Source organism: Ornithodoros turicata, unplaced genomic scaffold (genome assembly GCF_037126465.1).
Source record: "Ornithodoros turicata isolate Travis unplaced genomic scaffold, ASM3712646v1 Chromosome162, whole genome shotgun sequence".
Classification (NCBI taxonomy): domain Eukaryota; kingdom Metazoa; phylum Arthropoda; class Arachnida; order Ixodida; family Argasidae; genus Ornithodoros; species Ornithodoros turicata.
The window spans coordinates 9,668-36,881 of NW_026999323.1; the positions used below are offsets into that span (position 1 = coordinate 9,668).

A 27,214-nucleotide genomic window follows, 5' to 3' on the forward strand; every position below is an offset into this window, starting at 1 on the left:
TACGGTGCACCATTTTTTTTTTTCCTTTGACTGTAATACTTTCGTGTTTTATGATCTGTGCCCTTATTGTAGCTAACGCACTTTTCAGGAAGGAGCCTTCGTACTGGTGTTTCCCTCTGGCTCCTGCATGTTTATAATTCGCAGTTGTGATGTATCTTGGGTAGAATAAAATAAATGAAATGAAAGTCGGGTAATTTTTTTATATTTCGGGATCCGGGTAAAATTGCGTGGTAAAGAAGATTTCAAAAGCAGAAAATATGAAATTCAATACTGACCTCATCATCTGGTTGAGGACAAACAAGGGAATGAGTCTGAGAGAGTAAGGACAAGGATAGTTTTAGGATGACATGTGGGAATTGACCTATCACAAAGTGAAACTGGTTTTCTGAAGGGTCTCTAGATATTGGTGCATGATAACAGCGCTGATATAGTCTCTAGTAGTCTGCAGAATGCTATGAAAGCACCCTGATTCACGATGTGAAACATTAAATGCAATGCGGAACTTGCCAATGATGATAAATTAGGGATTTACATCGTGAAAAGACGACGAACACGAAAGTATTCTCTCCTGTTTTTTGCTTAATGTCTCACCATCCACTGTTCATGCATCTTTTTAAATTTATTTTCAGGCACAGAACCTTATATCAGGCTAGTTGCACAAATTACATGACCTATGCCTCGAATATTTGTTATCACTCGACAGTCATTTGTTATCAGATTTTGTATGGGATGGGAGGTATATCCGTGAAAGAGAAGACACGAACGAAATGTTTGGCTTCCTTTTAAGATATGGGAACCAGAAAACGTAGTTGAATAAAGCACTAATTTGGGTCTGTTGGTCACACATGATAAAATCGGTAAAACCAGTGGTAAAACCACTAAGACGGCACAGGTGCGGAGTGGAGTGTTGATAAGTTTGGTGTAATTCGTTTCCAGAACGAGGTGGGACGCACAGTGGAAATCTTCTTCGGCTTGTTATTTAGGTATTTGGAGGCCACAGTTGTTGAATGGAAAGGAAAAGTGTTCATTCAAGAAAAGCGCATTTGTATCGGGTCTAGGACCGCGCCGATATCAAGTAGTTTTGTCTTAGATCCGTACGACAGAACTATAGAAAAGGATAGTTCCAACCACGGAACAACTAAAAAGGCATTTAGGTACGTGAATGATTACTTGGTGTTTGTTGAAATATTGGAACACAAGGATCTTGTTCTGGATATCTTTCAGAGGAACTCAGATGGGTTATGCTTTACAGCTGAAGTATCTACAAATCTAAGATACAGTTTCTAGACTTAGAGTTAAGGGGGAATCACTTCTACGCAAGTCAGTAGCGAACGCTTGTTCGTACAGCGCTCAGAAACTGCGTGAAATATCGTCAAAACAGAAGTACTGGCGTGTTCTTCTTGCTTTGCCCTTGTCAATGACACATTTTGTAGTATTCCAAGACTACCTGTTGATTCGTACTGAGCCCAAATTCGCAAATATTTTAGTGTGCGACACTCTATCGAGATGGCAGCACTTGTTCGAGACGTTTAATTTACTAAAAATCAACGGCTCAACCTTGTCCTCTAAAAGATACGTCATTGACTAGAGAAAAGCTAAGGGAACACGCCAGTACCAATCTTATGACGATAGTTTAGAACGTTTACGTGTCTTGTGCGAACGAAAATCACCCATAGATTTCTTAAGAAGTGATTCCCCCTTAACCTTAGGAGAGAAAGATATTTGCTGGGAGTATAAGCAGAAGGTGGAATAGCCTGCCTTGCCGTTCAAAACAAATTATTCAAAAAAAGTAACGTCTGCTACTCCGGTAGGTGTGTTGAAAAAATATCAGAATCGGTCTTTGTGATATGTTCAGAAAAGTGGGCTATCCCAGCAGTTTTATTTACGATGTTGTCTGCAGGATGTTTAGTGAAGTTACCGGAAGGAAGAAAAAGGAACAGGTGCAAGATTACAAAAGGATTGGCGTGTCTAGGTATATACAGGCAGTATCCCACCAGGTTAAAATAAAGGATATGCTGAAAAATCTTGAGCTAAGGTTCTACTCCGCAAAAGCAATTGCTTAGGCTACCTTAGAAAGCGGTTGAACAACACATGAAGCATAATGAAAGTTCATGGATTGCAAAGAAAGTGTTATATTATACGAAAAACTGTATAACATTCCTCTGAACTGTGGAAAAGTACACATTGGGCAGACTGCCAGATGTGTCAACGCAAGACTGCGTGAGCACAAGAATACGAAAAAATGCAGAAAGCAGCTCTTTAGCAAATCATTTAAAAGCATGTAACAACTGTGCAGCCATGTACGAGAAAACTGAGATTTTGAGGAAATGTAGGGGTAGGGGAGCGTTATTATTTTAGGAAGCGAGGCGGATCAGATTGTTTGCAGATAGTTGTGTACGTACCTGTTCGATATTTCTCGTAAGACTCATGGATCTCTTGAAAACACTGTTTTAAACGTGTGGTCGAGTGGCGGCTCTGTAGTGCTGTGTAAGCTGGTAGATCATTAAACATTTCTTGAAAGTGCAGTACGTCCGTCCTGTGTTTTTAGCACCGGTTTTAGCGATCATGGGGACCAGCTCCTCCGGCACGGCTGTTAGGATGACCGATTTCAACTCCCAAGAGGTAACTCATGCTCGAAGTCCCCACAACAGCTGTGTCCGGGGATTTCGCCTGGTTTTCCGGCTCTGCTTCCCATACGGATGTCAGGACAGTTCGTCGTGAAGTCGGCACAGGACTCATACTAACCAACCCGCCGTGAAGTCGACACAGGACTCATGTTAACCCACCCATCCCCAATCCCCCACTACTTCCTGCTCTCTCGTATGCCCACGTCTGTACGCCGCCCATAGCCGTATGTACCTGTCCACGCGGCTAACGTGGAACTTAAAAAAAAATATTGAGAAATTCCATCTCTTCGCAGAGACCTGTTTCAGCGGGACAAGTGGCGCGAGTGAGAAGTAACCTCCAAACAATAAAAATAAGCAACACGCGGTAGCTTACCAGATCATGGCGGCAATTTCAAATAGTCTCGAAACATAGTCTCGAGTTGTTAGCACTTGGCAAGATATCATTCGGTGTGGATTTCCTACAGGTTTTGTAGGTTTCTTTGGAAGCATACCGCTTTAAACATCACGTAGAACGCCCTGAAGATAACCTCTACTGTTGGATCGGTGCCGCTTGGGCCCAAAATGGTACTGTGCTCGACTTGGCAACCGTCGCTGCCACAGCCCTGTAGCGATATCTTATCGCCACCCCGTAGCTGTCGTGTGAGCTTACCCAATATGTTGCAGTTTTATTCGACACCCAGCCTGTGGGTGTGCCCACCCAGCGAAGCGTCAATGAGCTGTCCTCAGTTTCCCAGCATTGCGTCCTGCAATGACCCTCTTGATCGAACTAGAGGAATAAACGGAGAATAATTGTAGCTATCAAGCTTGTCGACCTGTGCTCGAAGTGGTACGAAACGGCCTGCCTGCCACCAACGGTGTCATAATAGGGAGTTTTGCTTTTATTATTCAGCCGGAGTAACTCATTGGCAGCTGCTGGTGGAGTCACATGACGCCGGAAGAGCGACCACTCACAGAGATTTTCACCTAGCAATAGCTAAACCCATCCGAGTTGTAACAAGGCAGAAGTTATGGCAGAGTACAAATGAAAGAGTCAAAATAGGGGGGCCGTTATGCTTATGATCGTATGTGCTTGTAAACGCGACTCATAGTCAAGAAGAAGCTATGCTAATACACAATGTCGTTCACCATGAACAACCATGCCTTCATATAGCGAAGCCTTAGTTTACGACACCTACACGGACAAATTCACGCGGCGAAGAAATCAGGGCCTGTTGGTGCACGAACGTGACGCAAAGATCGCTCCCAGACGAAACACAAGCGACGATAGGTAGAGGTACACCGATGCGCTAAGACCCAATGTTTTATGTTGACAAAAAAAAAAAGTATCCCACCTCCGTAAGTACACATCACCCTGCCGTTTGTTTCGTTCACTACTACACATGTCGAGGCATACGCACCTTATCCTCGCTCGAAATATCGAGGTATACCCTCCTTATCTGACAGTGCTATGGAAGGAACACTCAGTCATCCTTCTTGAAGAATTCTTATCCCCTCATGGGCCTCTATAACATCTCTAATCGTTCTATCACGATTTTGTCCTATTCACTCACACTGACCCAACAGCGGCCGACAGCGCCATTCCCTGCAGTGCATTGCTTGTCATCCACTCTGGTAGACCTTAACGTTCAAGCGATTCTCACACAGGCGGTCATTTATGCGGCGTTCATTCAGACGCTTTTCCGCATGATCCCGCACACAAGCACTGATTGGCAAAGTATACATAAAAGCAAAACATACCGTTGTAACCCAGTGCGTCTGGGCACAAAAGGGACGTTTTCTCATATTGAAAATTCCAAAAAACAAAGGGGGGCAACAGGTATCTGCCGTATTATAGCACACTTGTCCGTTTTGTCCGGTGAGCGCATCCCTGCGAATGAGAAATCTCCCTTTAGATTATGAAGGCGTTTTTCCCTAGACTCCAGGTAGATATTATTGCACGTTTCATGTTTGACAAGTAAAACAGTTGATCATTTGTGCAGGAGCTACCACATAATGCAACTACAAGAGACAGTTAAGAGAGTCAAAATACAGGGAGACGTTTTCTGTTTTACCCTGTTTAATATTTCGGAATATCAGGAAACGAAAACGCGACAGGCGACATTCCAAGGCACTTGCCCCTATCTAATTCGACCCACATGAACCGAAAAGGGGGATTTCATATAGTCGGTCGTGTGTATTAGTTATCCGTCCTGTGTGCCTCTTGCCTGTGTACATTAAGTAATTTCTGTAGTGAACACAATAGAATACAAGTGGAAAGATAAATATGGAAAAGCCGGAAGAGTGTGGCATTACATACTTATTGTAGCAACTACAAATTTTCCCGTCCATTTTAGTCCAAGTGTCATCTGAATTAGTACAAGTGCCATCTGACATAGCCAAAGGGCCATTCAATGTAATCCGGACGCCATCTAAAAATCCAAATCGAAATGCTATTCAGTTTAATCCTTGTGCCATCTGAATTAATCCATGATGTTTTGAAGCACTATAACTGTGTATTCACTATAGGGACATACCCGCAGAGTATTCTACAGACAGGTAGTGGAAGGGAAAGTAAAAAGCTGCTGACGGGACTTAAGTTCTTCTGCGTCTTATGTTGAGCATTCGCACCGCGCCGAGATATCGGGAGCTGGAGCGGAAGTATAACAGACGACACCATTGTTCATGTCGTCTGCTACAGAATATCTTATGACTGATCTGCAGGATATTCCACGCGGTTAGCAGAGCCCGAAAGAATATATTCTGTAGCAGACGATAGCAGTGGTGTCGTCTGCTATGTGAGACATGCCTTTTCGTGCTCTACAAACCGTGTGGAATATCCTGCACCTCAGTCAGGAGATATTCTGTAGCAGACGACAGCACCAGTGGCGTCGCTTGCTGTACTCCCACTCCATCTCTCAATATCTCGACGTCGTGCCAATGTCCAATGTAAGACACGGCAGAACTTCGGTCCAATGACTGGACGAGACGGGATGTCCCTGGTGTGGATTCACGGCTATGATGCTTAAAACACAAAGAATTAAGTCAGATGGCACTCGGATTTAATAAGTATAACCTGGGTTACTTCAGATGGCACCCAGATTAAACTGAATGGTGCCTGGATTATTTCAGATCGCACCTGGTTTAAATCAGATGACAATTGTACTAAGATGGGTGGGAAAACATGTAGACCTACCTGTAGGATTTCTGCAGTGTCCTGCAAGTAGTTTCCTCGTTACTCCAGGGAACAATCCTTAAAAGCCAAAGACAAGCACCGGTCATATAACAGAGAAAAAGAGACCCAATAAAGTTTAAGGTATATCTCAGAACGTGAATTATTTGGCATTTCTCATTGCGATGTTGCACGATGCAGGGGGGGGGGGGAGCATATTAATGAACAGACAAGAGATAAAAAGATGGAAAGCTCAATTACAGATGAACATGAATGCGACTGATTGATACTGATAGGCTTGCACGAAATACATGATCTTGACAACATGATGTCAGCAGCGTGATTCATTCCTTTCAAGTCGTACCACTTCTACAAGACAAGCTACTGCGTATAATTGTGAGTAGAGTCATAGGTAAGCGTATTCGACCCATACTTCTATGGCGATAATTCTGCATTGTACATTGGTCCATTCAGCATAAATTCGACCACGAGGGGTTCTTTAGTGTAACAGCTAGCTTTGCAGTAGAGATGCTATGAATCCAGAATTTTCCGAATCCGACACCGAATGCATGGAAGATTCGGGGAATCCACGAAAATTACGAATCTCGAATATTTCAAATCTTTTCTGCCCAAACACCTTTCAGTGGAAGTGTCTTTCGTTTGTTTTCTAACCCCTTTTTTTTTCGTTTGTGTCTCAGAAAATATTTGAAATATTCGAGATTCGTAATTTTTAGTGGATTCGCTGAATCTTCCATGCATTCGGTGTCGGATTCGGAAAATTCTGGATTCATAGCATCTCTACTGCAAAGCTAGCTGTTACATTAAAGAACCCCATGTGGTCGAATTTATGCTGAATGGATCAATGTTGCTAATAATTTTCTTCTTTCCTTTATAGCAAAGGAAACGATAAAATACTTATGATCCAAATTATTATGCTCAACAAATGTCTTGTATGGTGTAGCGAACTGAAAATGCTATTTTGTTGCATTTGCAACGTTAGCAAGTGAAAAGAAGATGAATGGGATGTTTCAGTCAAAATCATCGTGGCCACCGCCCTCCAAGTGAAAGAAGAAGTAAAACATCGTAACAGGACAAACTACACTGTTAATATAGGACCCGTTCCGTGATATCTCCTTCAGAACTTTTCCATCGATGTAGATTGTCAGTTTTTCCACGTTTTCTGCAGGAATTTCCTTGCTGGGTGTCAACATACTATGTTCCGGATGGGTTTTCAGCCTTAATGTATCACTTTTATGTTGTCACTGCATTATATAAAAAAAGGCATAGCCTCCCAGAGCTGCTCTTTGCACTTGAACTGCCTTCCACACTTATATACCTTTTGCTTGGGGATACTCCAAAGGTGTTTAGGGCTTAGGTCACATAGGGCTTAGGTCGGTAGGTCGAGTGAACATGGCGGCCACACCGTGAGTTCATCTCCTTTTATACCCATAGCAGCCAATGACTCGGAGGAATTCTTTGCAAAATGAGACATTGCATTGTCATGCATGAAGATCATTTTGCTACGGAAGGCACGGTACGTTCTTCTTTCTGCACAGCGGTAGGAAGTATTGAGGTCATTTTCGCGCCTTCAGCGACCCTAAATGGACCTACCAGGTCTCTTCCAAAGATCCCGACACAAAACATGACCCCACCACCTGCTTGCTGTCGTCGCACCCTTGTTGGGGCGTGCTGTCTGCCTGGCTACCATCCACTCCTTCATCCGTCTTGGCCATCGAGGCTTGCGCAGCATTCATCAGTAAACAAGACAACATTCGTCTTCATATATGTCTGGGCCCACGTTTCCGCTTGTGAACACTGGAGAGAGGTGGCCGAGTTGTAGGCTTATGCAAGGCTGCAATCCTTTGGAGGATTCTGCACCTTGAGGTTCACCATCTCCAGAGGCACCAGCAGCTTTAAATATCTGTTTACTGCTTTGTAATGGTACTTTCGCTGCCTCTTTCTTGATACGATAATTTGTCTGGCGATAACCCTTCTCATTGCGCCTTTATCTATGCGGACCCTTCTCTGCTCTGAGTCAGCCACAAATGTCTTCACACTCTGATTGTCAAGCTTAAGTTGTCTTTAAATATCCTACGTTTTCATACCTTGTGCCAGGCATTGTATTATTTGACTTTTTTTCAGCAGCGGAGAGGTCCTTTTTCCTTCCTATCTTGCTTGAAAATACGTAGTTGCTTTCATAATAATGTGGAACGTTTTCCTCCCCTACTTTTTCTTTATCTGGGCTGACTGGGCAAACGCGTTACCACTGGCGTCTGACATTGGTACCTGTGACCCAAGACTCACCGAAACACGATACCACGTATGACTTTAACTTAGAAAAAAAAATACGTGGTTATGATGATTTAAATCGCATTTGCAGAATGACTTGAAACAGGGTGTAGATGGTAAAAACACGCAATAGACTTGACCTTGGGAGAGTGTTTATGTTTTTGAGCAAAAGCCAGCATTGACTTAAAGCTTTTAGGTGTACTTTCTCGCTTGTTTGTTAACGTTGATCTGGACTGAAAGAGTTCACGCAGGAACTGTCACACTACAAGTTTGAAAGCAATGGTTCTGCTTGGTATTGCTTTTTAGTGTTGTGGAAAGAATTCACGCTTGGAAAGTTGACATATTTCCTTTAATCGACGAACAATTTGTTAAACAAATTACATTTAAAAATGAGTATATAGGTATGTTTTCTCGACAATAAGAACTATTTTGTAATTTGTTCTCCATTAAACAGGGATATGAAATACTGCACAAACACGTTTCAGTAGAAGTGTCTTTCGTTTGTTTTCTAAACCTTTTTTGTTTCGATGTTTTTTACGTGTTATGACGTTTTACTTCTTCTTCCACTTGGAGGACGGTGGCCACGATGTTTTTGACTGAAACATCCAATTCATCTTCTTTTCACTTGCTAACGTTGCAAATGCAACAAAATAGCATTTTCAGTTCGCTACAACATACAAAATATTTGTTGAGCATAATAATTTGGATCATAAGTATTTTATTGTTTCCTTTGCTATAAAGGAAAGAAGAAAATTATTAGCATGAGATGCCTTGTCTAACAAAATATGATTTATACCGCAAATATTGATGATTTGGACATTATAATCACCGTCATCTGCATACACCATTTAGGAAAATCAGACAAAAATATTATTTGCATAATAATTTGGAACAGGGTGCATATGACACCCGATGCGCTGAAGGGTCCTTGTGACATTACTGTCGGTGGGGGCAGCGATCATGAACTAGCGAAGTAAGCAAATAAGGCTTTCGGCGCACTCTCGAGGCGCCATTTTTAAAAAGAAAAGGACAAAAGTGGTCTTGGGGAATTCTGGGCACTGGGATTCTGGTTCTCGAATCTGGAATACCTACCTCGAATTCGAGGATTCTGTTATGCCATCTCTACGTTACATAGACGTGATATGGGGAGATCGTATTATAAACTAAAGCTAAACTCGAGCACTTCGACCCGAAGACAAAACAAAAGCACGGCGCCAATCCGCCATGTGATTCAGGCGAGTCCAGAGGCTCCCAACCCCTGACTGATGTTTAGGTAAGCCAATACCATGTACATCCTCGAAAGAGGAGAACTGGTAACGTGAATTTTCGCATGGAGAGTCGTCGTTGCGTGCTTTATTGGCTGCAAGTATACGAAAGAGCCGCCACAACTTCTGGTCAGGGTACCTTTAAGGACGAGTGTCAAGGCAAGGTTCGCTCCCATGCGGTAGGGCTGGGTAGCCGCGGAGGAATTTCAAAAGAAAGCGTGTTGTGTACAGCATACAGAAGGAAGTGGGCTACGTGGTATTACCATTGAACCAGCATCTTGGGACCCAGCGAAAGGAGGTACCTACGGTCATTCGGAGACACCAATATAGGGGTAAGGGGTGACCAAGGCGGCTTATCAGCCTTGAGTCTCAGGTGTCAATGTTGCCAAGAAAAACAGAGCGAACAGGTAACAATACATTACGACATCATATGCACGGAAAGTGAGAACGCGACGCAGAAGTCGTACAGAACAAAGCGCCGGTTCTTAGGAGCATGATAAGTGAATGAAAATATTTCTGTAAGGAGTAATGAGATTCAGGAGATGCACACTTTAGAGGCAACTTATATTTTGGAATTGGACGATGACGAGATGACTCACAAGCTTAGGATTGCAGTCATCAGCTCATCCAGATGAGAATAGGAGTAGGGAACGTCCTGGTACACGACTAGCTTCTGCGCGGAGCACATTCTTGCAGTGTAGTTGTGCCCTGAAATTGCGCAAGATATTCAGATATGTTTGTCGTAATTATTTTACAAGCGCAAGAAAGATAAACTACAGGAAAGAAATTGCAGATTGCTGAACTCTGCACCCTTTATGCCAGGGCAGCAGCGAGCGAACCAAATAAGAAAAATATACGGGTGTGATTAGATAAATATCTTAAAGGGACAAGGTCGCTTCAGATTACGTTATACGCTATATTGGTTTCGTACCTGTTACCATAATTCAAAATTTTTATTCCTTTACAAAGTTCCAATACAATATATATCAGTGAACCTAAGCAGCGAACGTCCCTTCAACTCCTATATCAGGTATAAATCGGGTGCTTTTGGCGCGTGCACGCACATGCTACACGCAATGGAGGGGATCTGTCCAAGAGCATATATAGTGTAACTTAGGAAGCAGACTCGTATCGATGTGCGAAAGACGTGAAGGTAGTCGTTGTCACAAAGCTTGCACATTTGTGATATTGTTGTGGGCTGCAACAACAGAAAGTTTATTCCCAGATAATGAATGGAGAGTTTTATCGCCAGGCGTGGTACCCTACAGTTCATTAAATCAGTATAGGAAAATGCATGAATGCGCATCATGCCACACGTGTGCGGAACAATACGACCGAATCCAGTCATAATCCGCACGCACACGATACGCATGCGCGTGCATCTCCTGCTGTCTGACTAGATGCCACCAATCCTTTGGTCCCCGAGGATAACATTCGGCTCTGTTTTCGTTAAGAGATGGGAGGAATTCGGAATTCTCCGAATTCAGATCCGAATTTAAGGAAGCCTCTGCGAATCTAGGAATTCCTACGAATCTCGAATCCCTTGTTGAGGAAGGGCAAGGACGACAGACAGCAGGAGCAAGTAGACTTTACCGCTCCAAAACGAAACCGAGAATGCTCGCTCATGCACATAACGTGCCTGTCTATACGTGCCTGTCTATAAGGTACGCGCGAGAGGTGCGCAGCAGCTTCCTCTTCCTTAACACTCCCCCCACAATGACTTGTCATTCGTCGAGTTCCACGCGATGGATCAGCTGAACTGGTCGTCGTATGTATGCGCCGCCTGATGTCTGTAGGGTGCAGGAGCGTGCTAGACCATCTCGACCGATGTACATCTGCTCTACCCGTCCGAGGGTCCAAAACATCCTGGGCTGTCGTCGATCGGGTATGAGGACCACATCATGCTGCCGAACGTTGGCCGAGGTCGCATGCTTGCTGTGGTTAGCTGACCGCAGTTGGAGAAGGTAGTCTTTTGATCATAGCTTCCAGTAATTGTTTAGCAGACCTCCTTTAGCCTGCTGAATGTGCGAGGGGGAGACGTTGACGTCAACTGAATAGAGAAACTGCATTGAGGGCAAGGTGGTAAGCCGTCTCCCGAATAGGAAGTAGGAAGGAGAAAGGGCTTCTGTGTCGTTAGGGTCTTCTGTGAGCGAAGTAAGAGGTCTTCACAATGGCTTCGACCTCTGTCGGCACGGTCTGCAGCTCCCGGAAGTCGAGTTCGCACCGACCTAGCGACCTGGGCAGTGATTCTTTGACGGAGTGCACCATGAGCTCCCAAAAGCCTCCCCACCATGGTGCTTGTTCTGCTATGAACTCCCATGTGCTCAGTGTTTGGGTGGCATATCCTTTCACTGCTTGAAATTGAGCGGAAATCATGGGAGGAAGTTCTCGGGAAGCCTTCTTGTATATTAGAAAGTTGTCGGAATAGATTTTCTTTGGTATACCCCTGCGAGCCACAAATCGCTTAAACGCCATGAAGAAGGTGCCGAAGGCTTGGTCGGTTACCAACTCTAGATGAATGGCTCGTGTAGCTTTGCAGGTGAAGAGTGTCACATACGACTTCGAATGTCCGTGCACTGTATTGTAATACAGTGGACCTGCAAAGTCTACCCCGACCACGTCAAACGGAAGTTGCCGTGAAACTCGATCCTTCGGTAGGGGCGCCGCTTGCTCGGTGCATGAATGTGTTCGAAGACGTCGGCAAAAGTAGCAGTGATGCAGGGCGTACTTAACAGATTGCCTTCCTCTGATCACCCAGCAATCCTCCCGTATCTGATATAGAGTCTCCTGAGCCCCGGCGTGAGCAATCCTTTCGTGTTCGCGAAGAACCATGAGGCGGGTTAACCAGGCTTCTGAAGCAGGCGGTAGTAGCATTGGGTGCTTAGTCGCTGCTGGTTGTTCAGAATGCTGGAGACGTCCGTAAAGCCGGAGAATGAAGCTCTGCTTTTGCTGACGAGGAACTCCATGATAGAAGAGTCGCTCGATGACGCTTCAACATAGATTACCGCGCCGTAAGCGCAGGGACTAGCGTCAGCAAATATATGCATCTTCCTAGGCGTGGTCGTGCCCGAATATCCCAGGAATCGAGGGAGAGAGAGTTGCTCCAGTTCTGCCACTCCCACACACCAGTCCTTCCACACTGATTATATGTCCTCTGGCAGTGGATTATCCCAGTCTAGCTCCGCCTCCCAAATTCTTTGCTGCAGGATCTTCCCGGTAATTGTGAAGGGCGCAAGTAAGTCGAAAAGATCGTAGATCCTTGATATGGACTGTAAAATGAGCCTCTTGTCATTCGTATCGTTTGCAGCAAAGTGCAAAATAGCTGCGAGAAGACATCGTAGTTTGTCATTGCGTACGTCCCAGACAAGTCCCAGCACATTCTTGGTGTGATCTTGAGTCATCTCGACGGTTGTGCTGCCGTCGTTGAACATCTGGCGTAATAGGATCCCGTCATTGGTCACCCACTTCTTCACTTTCATGCCTGAGGCCTCAAATATTCGCAAAGTGTTCTGGTACAGAATCTCTGCGTCTGACGATGTTTCCACGCTGACCACCAAGTCGTCGACGTAGAAATGATCCTGTAGAAGCGCCGCGGTCTCAGGGTAGTCCCCTTCAGACTGCCGTAAGTGATGTCGAATAGTGGCGGAAAGAAGAAAGGGGCTGGACCTGGCTAACAAAGGGTACTCGAGTCATCCGCCAAGTTTCGATGTCCGGGAGGGTTTGCCGAGTAACCGGAGTCGTAGAATATCAAAGGAAACGTAATACGTCGGTGTCCTGCTTGTGAAGACCAATTTGTAGAAAGGACTTCTCTATATCAGAAACAAGGCCGATGAGATGCATCCTGAACCTCAACAGCAAAGAATGAATGTCCGAATTCAGATTAGGATCCGCGTGTAGGACGCCATTCAACGACAGAAAACTAGGTGCCTTTGACGAGGCGTCGAACACGATGCGTACATTAGTAGTCTCCCTTTCACGTCGGATCACTGCATGATGTGGGAGATAATACTCCGGGCCAACCTTTGGCGCTGTGACATCTACGCGTTCAGCGTGACCGTTCTCGAGGTACTGGCGAATAACTTGGTCGTATTCGTTCATTACGGCCTGGTCTTTCAACAGAGTGTGGGTGGCTTTTCTTAGACGTACTTCAGCTGTTGTCTTGTTTGTCCCGACCCTAGAGACAAGGTTGTCCTTCCAAGGCAGCCCAACACTGTAGCGACCGTTCTCCTATAGAGTGCTGTCCTCGAATCTCTGTAGAACGGGATCTTTGCCCGGTGATTCTGCGACGTCGGCGATCCCGAGGTGCTCCAAGTCCCAGAATGACTGTAACCTCTCATCTAAGTCGAATTGGGAGAAGCTAGAAACATCAACGTGGAAAGCGTTCACACCTCTGTCGAAGAACAATCTCTCGCAGGACCTTGCAGAGTCCATCCGAAGGTTGTTTCGAGGGCGTTGAGGCTACCCCGAAGCCGCATTTGCTTGCCGGTGACAACCGCCTCGTAAAAGTCTGCGCCCAACAGAATGTTAATTTCTGTTGAGGGGACAGATGCCACGGCCACATCCGCTAACTGCATTCCAGTATCCCTGAGGGAATCGAGAGCCTTGATATCTACATGCGGAAGGTTACTGATGCATATTTCCTGTATTTCTAGATCTTCGAAGGGCACCTCCTGTGACGTGTACTGGGATCGGAGGGTCACACTGACCCTGCTATGCAAGGGCTGTTTCCCTGCTTTTCCGACAGTGTTGATTGCCAGATCTTCCCTTCCCACGACCGGCAGCTGCATTTTCCGCGACAGCGGCTTCTTAATAAATGTCCATTTGGCTGCCGCCATCGATGAGAATACGAACGGGATTCCGTCGGCCATCAGTAGTGCAAAGTATGGCATACCCGTCTGCAGGAGCACGACCTGTGGGTATGGAGAACAGTGCTGCCATTTCCCGCTTGCTACGACGGTTCCATCCGTAGTCTTCTGACTCCCTTGCCTACATAGGACCGTCAAATGCCGCCCGCTGCATCGTTCGCACTTCAGGCCCTTGACGGATCGACAAATTCTAGCGATGTGATTATCCTTTGCGAAACGGAAGCAGCTGCGGCTTCGACGAAGCTGTTCTTCCAGGTCTGCCAGGTCAGCCTTTACATGGCACTTCCTGACGTCGTGATCCTTCCCACAAAAGAATCAAGAGTTACCTGCAGGTTCCTTGGTATTCGTTGGTTTAGATGGCTTACTGGGTTCAGCACCGAGTGCTGCGGCGGAGGGCAGTCGGTCCTGTGAATCTCGAGTGTGTTTGCCACCTCGACTCTGTAAACCGTTGAGGATCTTGTGTCCCTTCTGCCGCTGCGATGTGTTCCCTGCATTCAACCTCCATTTTGATGAAGTCTAGTAGCTTGCCCAGGACCCATTCATGATGATCGTCTGCGGTTCTAATTGCTGTCGCGGCATCACTGTGAAGTCTCCTCTGAAATTAACGAATGCAACAACTCAGGGAAAAGAGGCGCTGACGCCAGGAATCGAACCTGGGTCTTCTGATTTCCGACTCCTAGGTTAGGTATGGTGTAGTGGTAGCATATCTGACCGGAAATCAGAAGACCCAGGTTCGATTCCTGGCGTCAGCGCCTCTTTTCCCTGAGTTGTTGCATTCGTTAATTTCCGGGCGTATGAGGCTTACTTGTTTGTGTCGTCCCTAAGTGTGGTCTGCCTCGCCCAAATCTCGTTGTTTACCTCCTCTGAAAGCTCTGGACCAAGTCGACTGGAAGGGCCTGTTGTAATACCGGGTACAACAGCGAAGAATACGAACTCAATCCGGTTCCCAACGCTTCCAAACTTCGGATATGCTCGCGCGCCGTGTCACGCAGACGTCTAAGATCAAAGACGTTTCGGGACGAACGAACATCCTGAATGGCTAACAGTTGCTTCAGATGGAACTGTATGAGCGGTTCTGGATTCCCGAATCGATCCTGTAGTATTTTGACCGCCGTGTCATACATGTCGCCTGTAAGTTGAAGCCCTTTAACGGAAGCTGCGGCTTCTCCCTTGAGGACAGACGACAAATACGACATCTTTTCATTGTTGGACAACGATGAACTACAGTGCACGATGGCCTCAAAGCGGATCCAGAGCTCCTGCCAATTCTCCATACTGCCGTCAAACTTGATGAGCTCTAGCTTCGGCAAATTAGGACGACGAGTAGAGCTCAGAATGGATCCCGACGCCGTATCACCAGTACTTCCCGGTGGCGCAGCAGTACCGGTCTGGACTATTGCCGCGATCGTCGAGGGGAGAACGGAGGGGGTCTGGAAGCTGGGCTGAGGTACCATGCTCCTCCTTAATAGGCATGATATCGAGGCTGCGCGGTCCTGATATTCCAATACCTTGTCAAATTCGGCATCAGCTTGTTCAACGGTGAACAAGTTCTCCAGATTTCTGTCAACTTCTTACACAGAAGTAGCGAACGTCTTGATACGTTCGGTCAGTAGCTCGCAACGGCCAGCATGGTCCGCGGGAACATCGGTCGTCTCGAGCAGGCGTTCGGCCTCGTTGAGCACGGTTGGTAACCGCTGACGAAGGGATTTCCTCTTCGATAAAAGCAAGGACTTCGTGGCTTGTTCCTGCGGTTCCGTCATCCTGCAGGACTTGGAATGTCCACCTCCCTGGTTTCGGCACCAGTGTATAATGTTGAGGAAGGGCAGGGACGACAGACAGCAGGAGAAAGTAGACTTTATACTGCTCCAAAACAAAACCGAGAATGCTCGCTCATGCACATAACATGCCTGTCTATAAGGTGCGCAGTAGCTTCATCTTCCTTAACACCCTTCTTGAAAAACAGTATAAAAAGCCAGACAAAAACCTTTTTTTTTCTATAATTTAACTCCAACTCCAACTCCAACCCTTTACTGAACAGTGTTTTGAAGCAGAGTTTTATGTCTATACTTAACGAAAAACAAATTAAATAATAGTTCTGCATGGCTGCCGGTTCGGAGCGTCCTGAATCGCAGAAGGACCGGGGGCTGTAGAGGGGATTTGTTTATGCTGGCTCGATTACTACTCGCGACTAAGGATGCTCGGAAGCAGCCGCCATGGAGAATTATATCTTTTGCTTTCCTGATTTGTTGAAAACGGGAGGCGCACGATTTTTTTGCCACTATGAATTGCCTATACAGAATGTTCTCCAATACGCTTCGCGACTTCGCAAGTCAAGGATTTCACAGTTCAGGGAACCGAGAAGGCATTAAAGGTGTCCGTTGCTCGATACAGAGATACATATTTAAAATGCAAGGAAGATTGCATTGTCAAATTCCGTTTTAGCGTTGCGAAGCAAGTGTGGCCATGTGCGGAGCACATGCATCTACAGATGGCGAGAGGACGGTTAGATTCAACTCTTTAAGGCATATTTCACACTACCCTCTTTCATGCAGGCAAATCGGGCCCATTGGAATCAACTGAGTTCTTATTTGCGAACCATAACGGGCGAGAAAACAGTTATGTGGAATGGTCCTAGTGCGAACACACTTACCGAGAGGGCCGCAAGAGGGGCCGTGCCCACCTTGCTCCCCTCCCTTTGTTGCAAATTGCAACAAAGGGTGTAGTATAAAAGCCAATTTACAGATTATGTTAGTAACCATTTCAAAAATAGAAGTAACGCTGGGGAAAATATACGGGCGAATATAGTAATCTGTAGAGAACTCTTGCCATATAGAGCTCGTTTTATTCACTTTAGCCAATCTCTTCAATGGCGTCAACTCAACTCCGAAGCCTGTAAAGTAAGGGCAACGTTTTTTTCTCATATACCGAAAGCGCATTTCACGTTTTCCTCATTCTCCTGGAAGTTACATTCCCGAATGTACACTGATACGATGATAATGTCCGAACAGAATCGCCTGCAGAGAGGCAGACACACATATTCGGTAAAGAATGATGGAAAGTGCTACCAGGTACACAATAGTTAAAAACCAGGACTAGTGTACCCGAAACGGGAAGAGGAGGGAGGACGATAGTTAGGATGAGTGAGGAGCACGTTTACGTATCTTAAAGCGTGCTGGGCCTTAGCAGGGCCGGGGTTCCGCTTGTCCTTTTCCTCACGAAGAGCGTCCGCTCGAAATATCAAGCATCCTAAGTATCGTCCTTCCACTCTTTATTCCCTTTTTAGTCACACTAGTTCCGGCTTTTACTCTTGTGATTCGGTAGAGATGCAGGCAAATTACCGTGGTAATTGTCATTGTATTAGCAATCCAAATACCACTGAAGTAGGGAGTGTACTTCTTAGTGGAATGAGGTAAACCTAACAGGAAACTTTTCTTCTTTACGGCAAACAACGGTTACATCACCTTTGCAACTTTCCTGGTCATGTTCAAGAAATTCAATTTCTCGTGAGTAAAATTTGAGAAAATTGTAGTACATGGCAAGAGCTCTCTACGAACAAATGTCGTTGACCGCGTAGGAGAGAAAAAAACGAAACACGTTTGCCGGTTGAAGTATACTTGCTGTATCGAAACAAACCCTCTAATTACAAAAAAAAAAAGAAAGAAAAAGAGAACAGAAAAGAAAACGAGCGATTTTATGTATAGCACACTTTGATCTCTCTTGTTTTCACACTGTTAGTGAGACACCCTCCATGCAGTAGAGTCCCCGTACGAATTCCAGATATGCACGGGCTACTCATCCGTTCACTTATAAGTATCTATAGATCTTGTATCTAGAGATACAACTGAAACTGTTTCCTAAGAAGTTATCAGAATAAAGTGCGAAACGCGCAGGTAAGTAATGGGTTGACATGAAGAGGTTTTAGAATGGTTTCACATAACGCGAAATGACATCCTGAGATGTGGCACTACACATTGATTCAGACACACAATACCCCAAACCAAAGAACAACCGTCTATTAGCATTACAGCGCCACGAAACCACGATGCTCCTCAGGCAATAAGTTCATGTGAATCAATTCCACAAGTAACTTCATTATCTTATTCGTTCTAAAATGTATTCTTTGGCGACGGAAGAGCTGTAGTAAACAACATTTACTGTCTTAACAGTCAGTGGATGTACCTTTGTCCGTGATTCACAACTGAAGACACCATTGTGAGTAAATAAAACCCAAATGAATCTCGTAGTAAGCAGGCTCAAATGAAAGGCGCCACAAACACTTTCCCTAAGCACTAGCAACTCGTGCTACTGAACTCGAAGAAAGTTGCAGAAAGTAACGTCAACATCATCCTCTGAAAGAATCATGCAGACACAGCGAGGTCCAACATGTACATTTTCCATGTCCATTTTCACATGTATTAGCCTATTCGCCGCGTGAAACCCCCCGGGCTGCCATCCGCAGAAATATTCAGTCCAATTCCGATCGAACCCGTATTTTGTTGTAGCGGCGGCTGTCGCCTGTGATGTTTCCTTCTGCGCGATTTTGCCTGCCTTTATTCACCTGAAATGCACGCTCTGCCCAGGGGCCTCTTCCTATTGAATGGAATCTACCGAGATTTACAATATATTTTTTTTACTCTTCCAGTATTTCCATGATAATTTTGACCGTCACAGCACAAGGTAACGTTAGCTTGAGGGACCACTTACAACACTAAACAATTTACTGAAGGCAGGCAATGCACGAGTTTTCTGCCTCAACTATTCTTTGTCCTTGTTCAGTTTTGACCCTTCACCGACTCTGGGGTGCTGCTTCAGGGTGTATACCTAATTCCCGGACTTTCCCAGGTTTTCCCTGATCATTTCAGTCAAATTCCCTGACAAAAACAAAAGTGAACTTGATGCCTGCTTCTACGTTTTGATGCAGATGCCTCGTAACAGACCATGTATTAAGTATTAGTGAGGCTATCCTACTTTCCTGCCCCAGAGATTGTCGTACTGGCGAAGTACTCGCGGTAACTCTGCACTCTCGATTAGCCATGCATCATCACGGCACTTGTCTGCGATTTTCCCTGACTTCAGCTGCTTTTTGGCCAAATTCCCTGATGATATCCTGACTTTTCCAATCACATCAAAGTTTCCTGACAATTCCCTGACTTTCAGGCTGGTAGACAGCCTCTGCAATGCTCCGTATAGGCCTAATTATTCCTTTGTTGTTCGACTTTCATTATTTTTAATCCTCATTTCACATAATTTATTCCGTTTCTCATGCAATTTAATCCAAGTGCCTATGTGTGGGCTACATGACTTTTTTGTGTGTATTTTGGGACATTTACCATGTGTACGCATATTGCACATGCTTTTCACTAATATTGTGGGTTTCTGCTTTTCCATGTGTATGGATATTGTCCATGCTTTTCATTAGATATGTGGGTTCCTGCAGTGTAATGGGATACCGTGGGATCGCCAATCTTCATTACGATATTGTGGGACTAATTCCATGTATATGGGTATTATACCCATGTTTTTCATTCAAAATCCAGGGTTCTGCTATTATAGCGGGATACTGTAGGACTATCTATGTGGATTAGCATATTGTAGGACTATTTCCCATGCTTTGGTATTATCCATGCTCCCATAGTCCTCTCATGCCAATATCTCTGTTGTTTACACTAATACTAGATCGTTGTTGAAGCATCGCGATGAACTTTCTTCTTTGATTGATTCATGTGATGCTGATTTCGTGTTTTTAACTGAAACATGGCTGTCAGCCAAAGTGTCTAGTCATGAATTGTTTCTGTGTCACAAACGTTACAATGTATATCGTGCAGACAGAGGTCTTAGGGCAGGTGGGGGCGTACTTATAGCTGTTGCTGAAGGGATTGTATCCTCGATAATTAGCTTCCCCACAGACCTTGAAATGATATGGGTTTCTGTAACCCATAATTTCAAACGTATCGTACTTGGAGTGTGTTATCGTCCTCCATCTTCGGCCTCAACCTTTGTCAATGAGTTGCATGATGCGTTAAATGTCCTCGTGAATAGATTTCCCGGATGTCCTATGCTCTTAGTGGGTGACTTTAATTACCCGAATATTAACTGGCTTGATGTCGTGCCCCAGGCAGCTCAGTCGCCTGTGCAATTGAATGCATTTGTAAACATGTGTCACGATTTCAATCTTTATCAGCTTGTACACTGCCCGACAAGAATAACATCCACAAGTGCAAATATCATTGACCTTGTTCTGACATCTGCACCTGAACTTGTCACTAATTTATCTTGCATAGATGGGATTAGTGATCACTCCGTTATTCACTTCTTTATTAACATTCCAATACAAAAGCGCGTGTCAAGGATGAAGCCCATCAGGAATTACAACAGAGCTAACTTTACAGATATTAACAATGAGCTCAGTGTTTTCCTGGATACATTTATCACGGATTTCACTTCTCGCTCTGTTGAGCATAACTGGTCACTATTCAAAGCCAAAGCTTTAGAACTCATCAACAAACACATTCCTCTCGTATACATACATTCCAACTCAAAGCTTCCGTGGTACACCAGACATATTAATCGACTCTGTAATAGGAAGAAGCGACTTTTCAAAGCGGCCAAAGCGTCCCAATGCGCCACCAAATGGAGTAGATATCATGAGACCGCTTCTCAGTACAAAAACGCCATTAAGGAAGCTAAGGCACACTTTTTTTCCGTCTCATTGCCAGACATGCTTAAAAATAACTTGAAACAGTTCTGGAATACAGTTAATAACCATCAGCAGCGCAACTCCTGCATAACCTTAATCGACTCATCCGACGAGCCAATCCCTCCCCTTGAGTGTGCAGATGTGTTTAATAATGTTTTTTGTGGTGTGTTTTCTCACACTGCAATAACCGTCCTACCTCACATTCCTACTTCGAATCACGTTGTCATGGAACCCATTGCCATTGATCCCTACGGGATTAAAACGGTCATCGAGTCGTTAAGGCTGTCATCAAGTTCCGGTGCAGATGGTATCAATTCAAAGTTCCTAAAAAATACTTCTTGTTATTCTTCATTAATGTTATCTATGATTTACAAGCAGTCATTAGAAGATGGTTGTCTTCCGAGCGACTGGAAAACTGGAAAGGTAGTTCCCCTTCACAAATCCGGTGACAAACACTCCCCAGCCAATTATCGTCCAATATCTCTTACCAGCATCTCATGCAAAGTTCTTGAGCATGTCATATATTCCCACTTGGTACAGTTCCTCGAATCCAACTCTTTCTTTCATCATAGTCAACATGGATTTCGGAAATCATTTTCCTGCGAAACTCAACTGGTGTCATTCGTGCACGACTTAAGCTTTGTTCTTGACCAAGGGTCCCAGACCGACTGCATATTCCTTGACTTCTCCAAGGCATTTGATAAAGTATCGCACCGTCTCCTACTTCATAAACTCGGTGCACTCAACATTGATACTAACGTACTGTCCTGGCTGCATTGCTTCCTTTCTGATAGGAGCCAATACGTAACCATTAACGACGCTGATTCTTGTCTAGCTCCCGTACTATCTGGTGTGCCCCAGGGTTCCGTGCTTGGTCCTCTCCTTTTCCTAATCTACATTAACGACCTGCCGCAGTGTATTTCGTCATCGTCTATTTGTCTATTCGCCGATGATTGTGTTCTATACAAAGAAATTTTACAGGAGTCTGATGCCCTGCTTCTTCAGTCTGATCTTAATAACATATTAACATGGTGCCACACTTGGAGCATGGAACTCAATATTAACAAATGTAAACACATGAGAATAACACGAGTCCGTGGACACTGCCAGTCGTACACTCTTGATAACTTTACATTAGATTTGGTTCTTTCCTACAAATACCTGGGCGTCTTCATCTCATCTGATTTGTCTTGGAAAGCACATGTCGAGTATGTTGTAAGCAACGCTAACCGTACTTTGGGTTATCTTAGGCGCACCTTTCATCAGGCACCTCAGCATCTGAAGTTATCCTTGTACACATCCATTGTCCGTCCGAAGCTTGAATATGCTGTTTCGGTCTGGGATCCAGGTTCATCAGTCCTTGTTCAGGCCATTGAAACCATTCAGAACAGGGCTGCCCGCTTCATATTTGGCAACTACCAACGCACAGCCAGCGTAACCTCCATGAAACGTAACCTGCAGCTTACTAACCTAGCTTCCAGACGAAAAATTTCCCGTCTGTGCCTGTTCCATAAAATTTACTACCATAACGATAGCTTGCGATCTCGCTTTATTTTTCCGCCCGCGTACATATCAAACCGCACTGACCATCGTCAAAAGGTCCACATTCCATCTTGTTCAACCAAGACTCACGCTGACTCATTTTTCTACCGTACTGCCGTCGACTGGAACAACCTCCCCGGTTCACTAACGTCAATCTCGCCCATTGCTCAGTTCAAAAGTGTCATTAGTGATTTTATTGCATTGTAATCATCTTCGTTGTTTTGACATCATTGTTATATTTTGTACTCAGTTTTGTTTGTTCGATTGTTTTTGCTTCTGTAACCCATTTATTCTAACTACCACTCCCCTCTGTAACGCGCAAGCCCTGAGGGTATTTAAATAAATAAATAAATAAATAGTATTATCCATGTTTTTCGTTAAATATGTGGGTTTCTGCACTGTAATAGGACAGTGTGTGACTGGCAATCTTGATTAGGATATCCTGGGACAATAAGCATGTCTATGATCGACAGTCCCGCAGTATCCCATTAAGGTGCAGAAACCCCCATATTTAATGAAAATCATGGGTAATACCCGCACTCAAATGAATACTCCCTCAATATTTCAAGCAACGTTGACGGTCCCACTGTATCCCATTACAGTACAGGAACCCGTATTTTTAATCAAAATCATGTGCAATATCCGTAGGCATGAGAATTGTCTCAAAATACCCTAATCAAGATTGACAGTCCCGCAGTATCCCATTAGAGCAAAAACCCGCGCTTTTAATGAAAGGCGCGGGGAATACCCATAGACACGTTTGTAGTCCTAGGATATCGTAATGAAGATTGCAAGTCCAACAGCATCCCATTATAGTGCAGAATTCCACATATTTAACGAAAAGCATTGGTAATACCCGTACACATGGGAATTGTCCCACAGTGTTCCATTACAATGTAGAATCCCACATATTTAACAAAAAGCATGGGTAATACCCGCACACATGGGAATAGTCCCACAGTATCCCAATTCAGTGCAGAATCCCACATATTTAACAAAAAGCATGGGTAATACCCGCACACATGGGAATAGTCCCACAGTATCCCAATTCAGTGCAGAATCCCACATATTTAACAAAAAGCATGGGTAATACCCGCACACATGGGAATAGTCCCACAGTATTCCAATTCAGTGCAGAATCCCACATATTTAACAAAAAGCATGGGTAATACCCGCACACATGTGAATAGTCCCACAGTATCCCAATTCAGTGCAGAATCCCACATATTTAACAAAAAGCATGGGTAATACCCGCACACATGGGAATAGTCCCACAGTATCCCAATTCAGTGCAGAATCCCACATATTTAACAAAAAGCATGGGTAATACCCGTACACATGGGAATTGTCCCACAGTGTTCTATTGCAATGCAGAATCCCACATATTTAACAAAAAGCATGGGTAATACCCGCACACATGGGAATAGTCCCACAGTGTCTCATTACAGTGCAGAACCCCACATATTTAACAAAAAGCACGAGTAATACCCGTACACATGGAAATAGTCCCACAGTATCCCAATTCAGTGCAGAATCCCACATATTTAACAAAAGGCATGGGTAATACCCGCACACATGGGAATAGTCCCACAGTGTCTCATTATAGTGCAGAACCCCACATATTTAACAAAAAGCACTAGTAATACCCGTACACATGGGAATAGTCCCACAGTATCCCAATTCAGTGCAGAATCCCACATATTTAACAAAAAACATGGGTAATACCCGTACACATGGGAATTGTCCCACAGTGTCTCATTACAGTGCAGAACCCCACATATTTAACAAAAAGCACGAATAATACCCGTACACATGGGAATAGTCCCACAGTATCCCAATTCAGTGCAGAATCCCACATATTTAACAAAAAACATGGGTAATACCCGTACACATGGGAATTGTCCCACAGTGTCTCATTATAGTGCAGAACCCCACATATTTAACAAAAAGCACGAATAATACCCGCACACATGGGAATAGTCCCACAGTATCCCAATTCAGTGCAGAATCCCACATATTTAACAAAAAACATGGGTAATACCCGTACACATGGGAATAGTCCCACAGTGTCTCATTACAGTGCAGAACCCCACATATTTAACAAAAAGCACGAATAATACCCGTACACATGGGAATAGTCCCACAGTATCCCAATTCAGTGCAGAATCCCACATATTTAACAAAAAACATGGGTAATACCCGTACACATGGGAATTGTCCCACAGTGTCTCATTATAGTGCAGAACCGCACATATTTAACAAAAAGCACTAGTAATACCCGTACACATGGGAATAGTCCCACAGTATCCCAATTCAGTGCAGAATCCCACATATTTAACAAAAAGCATGGGTAATACCCGTACACATGGGAATAGTCCCACAGTATCCCAATTCAGTGCAGAATCCCACATATTTAACAAAAAGCATGGGTAATACCCGCACACATGGGAATAGTCCCACAGTATCCCAATTCAGTGCAGAATCCCACATATTTAACAAAAAGCATGGGTAATACCCGTACACATGGGAATAGTCCCACAGTATCCCAATTCAGTGCAGAATCGCACATATTCAACAAAAAGCATGGGTAATACCCGCACACATGGAAATAGTCCCACAGTGTCTCATTATAGTGCAGAACCCCACATATTTAACAAAAAGCACGAGTAATACCCGTACACGTGGAAATAGTCCCACAGTATCCCAATTCAGTGCAGAATCCCACATATTTAACAAAAAGCATGGGTAATACCCGCACACATGGGAATAGTCCCACAGTATCCCAATTCCGTGCAGAATCCCACATATTTAACAAAAAGCATGGGTAATACCCGCACACATGGGAATAGTCCCACAGTGTCTCATTATAGTGCAGAACCCCACATATTTAACAAAAAGCATGGGTAATACCCGCACACATGGGAATAGTCCCACAGTGTCTCATTATAGTGCAGAACCCCACATATTTAACAAAAAGCACGAGTAATACCCGTACACATGGGAATAGTCCCACAGTATCCCAATTCAGTGCAGAGTCCCACATATTTAACAAAAAGCATGGGTTATACCCGCACACATGGGAATAGTCCCACAGTATACCAATTCAGTGCAGAATCCCACATGTTTAACAAAAAGCATGGGTAATACCCGCACACATGGGACTAGTCCCACAGTGTCTCATTATAGTGCAGAACCCCACATATTTAACAAAAAGCACGAGTAATACCCGTACACATGGAAATAGTCCCACAGTATCCCAATTCAGTGCAGAATCCCACATATTTAACAAAAAGCATGGGTAATACCCGCACACATGGGAATAGTTCCACAATATCCTAAACCAGATAGACAATCCCACACTGTCCCGTTATGCTCCAGATACCTGCATTTTGAAGGAAAAGCATGGGTAATACCCATAGACATGGAAATAGTCCGACAATATCGTAATTAAGATTGACGGTCCCACAGTATCCCATTACAGTGCAAAAAAACGTGTTTTTAATGGAAAGCACTGGGAATAACCGTAGAATTGCTTATAGTCCCAGGATATAGTAACGAAGATCGGCAGTCCCACATTATCCCATTACAGTGCAGAAACCCGCATATGTAATCAAAAGCATGGGTAATATGCATACACCTGGGGATAGTCCCACAATATCGTAATCCATATACAGAGTCCCACAGTATCCCATTACAATGCAGAAACGTTTTAATGAAAACGATGCGTAATACTGGTAGACATGGGAATAGTTCCGCAACACCGTAATGCAGATTGACAGTCCCATGGCATCCCGTTAGGCCAGAGTGACACTGGTTATACATTATACACGAACATCCCGTCATACATGTATGACGAACGTGTATAACAAACATCCCTTAAACATGTATGATCATACAGTGCTGGTCACACTGCTTATACACCAGCAAAACGTGTTTTACAACACGTGTGTATAACTAGTGTGACCGTGGCGTCATACAAGCAAGCGCTCTGACTATGTTTGACAACATGTTGTCAAACACACGACGATGTATTTGGGCACTGCCGAAAAACCGTGATGGATAAACGGGCGTATTCGCCACCACAGTTTTCGTTCGCACGAGTCAGTGTCAATGGCATCGTGATGCACGTGAATTATTTTGCACGAGTAAGTTGTAAGCCAGTGTTCGCGACATTGTGTTGCACGTACGTCCAAAATGGCGACCTCTTTGCCTACGTACATGGAGCATGAAACAATCGAAATTCAGCAAGTGCAGCTCCGTCTTCGTCGTCTTCGTTCATTCTGAATAGTGATGTCCGCAAATGGAAGCTATATAAACTTCTCAGTTGGTTACTGTGACACTGACGTGTGCCATACATCAGGGTTTAAGCCACTCCCACTGTTCCTCCAGTTAAGTTGTATAACCAGTGTGATTGATGTTTGAACAACATATGTTTGAGACTATGTATAATCATACAAGCGTTTCGACCAAACAATGTTGTCAAACAAGAATTGTATAACCAGTGTGACCGAGCATTATACATGCGCCATACATGTTTGAAGACATGTTGTCATACATGTTTTGGAGCAAGTGTATAACCAGTGTGACTCCGGCCTAAGGTGCAGAAACCACTGATCTCTATGTATACAGGCTGGATCGCGCATAGGAGAGGGGCTCGTTGAGAGAGGTGCGGCAGCCGGCCGCCATGTTGGAGGGCCCACTGACGCCGGCTGCTCCGATAGGAAACAATGGGAAGCCATTTGATTTTCAGTATTTATTGCGCTTTAAACGCTCCTCATTGC

At 44.5% G+C, this 27,214-nt stretch overlaps 1 protein-coding gene across 1 annotated transcript in view; it reads right to left on the reverse strand.

Annotated features, from left to right (window-relative positions):
* Positions 1-223: 223 nt before the first annotated feature.
* Positions 224-27,214, reverse strand: part of LOC135372714 (uncharacterized) — a 45,201-nt gene continuing 18,210 nt past the window's right edge. The window contains exons 6-10 of the mRNA XM_064606208.1: positions 9,929-10,037; positions 5,800-5,856; positions 4,365-4,494; positions 3,277-3,393; positions 224-311 (exon numbers count right to left, since the gene is read on the reverse strand). Coding sequence (XP_064462278.1) covers positions 243-311; positions 3,277-3,393; positions 4,365-4,494; positions 5,800-5,856; positions 9,929-10,037 — 482 coding nt within the window. The 3' untranslated portion in view covers positions 224-242. The remainder of the gene's footprint in view (positions 312-3,276; positions 3,394-4,364; positions 4,495-5,799; positions 5,857-9,928; positions 10,038-27,214) is intronic.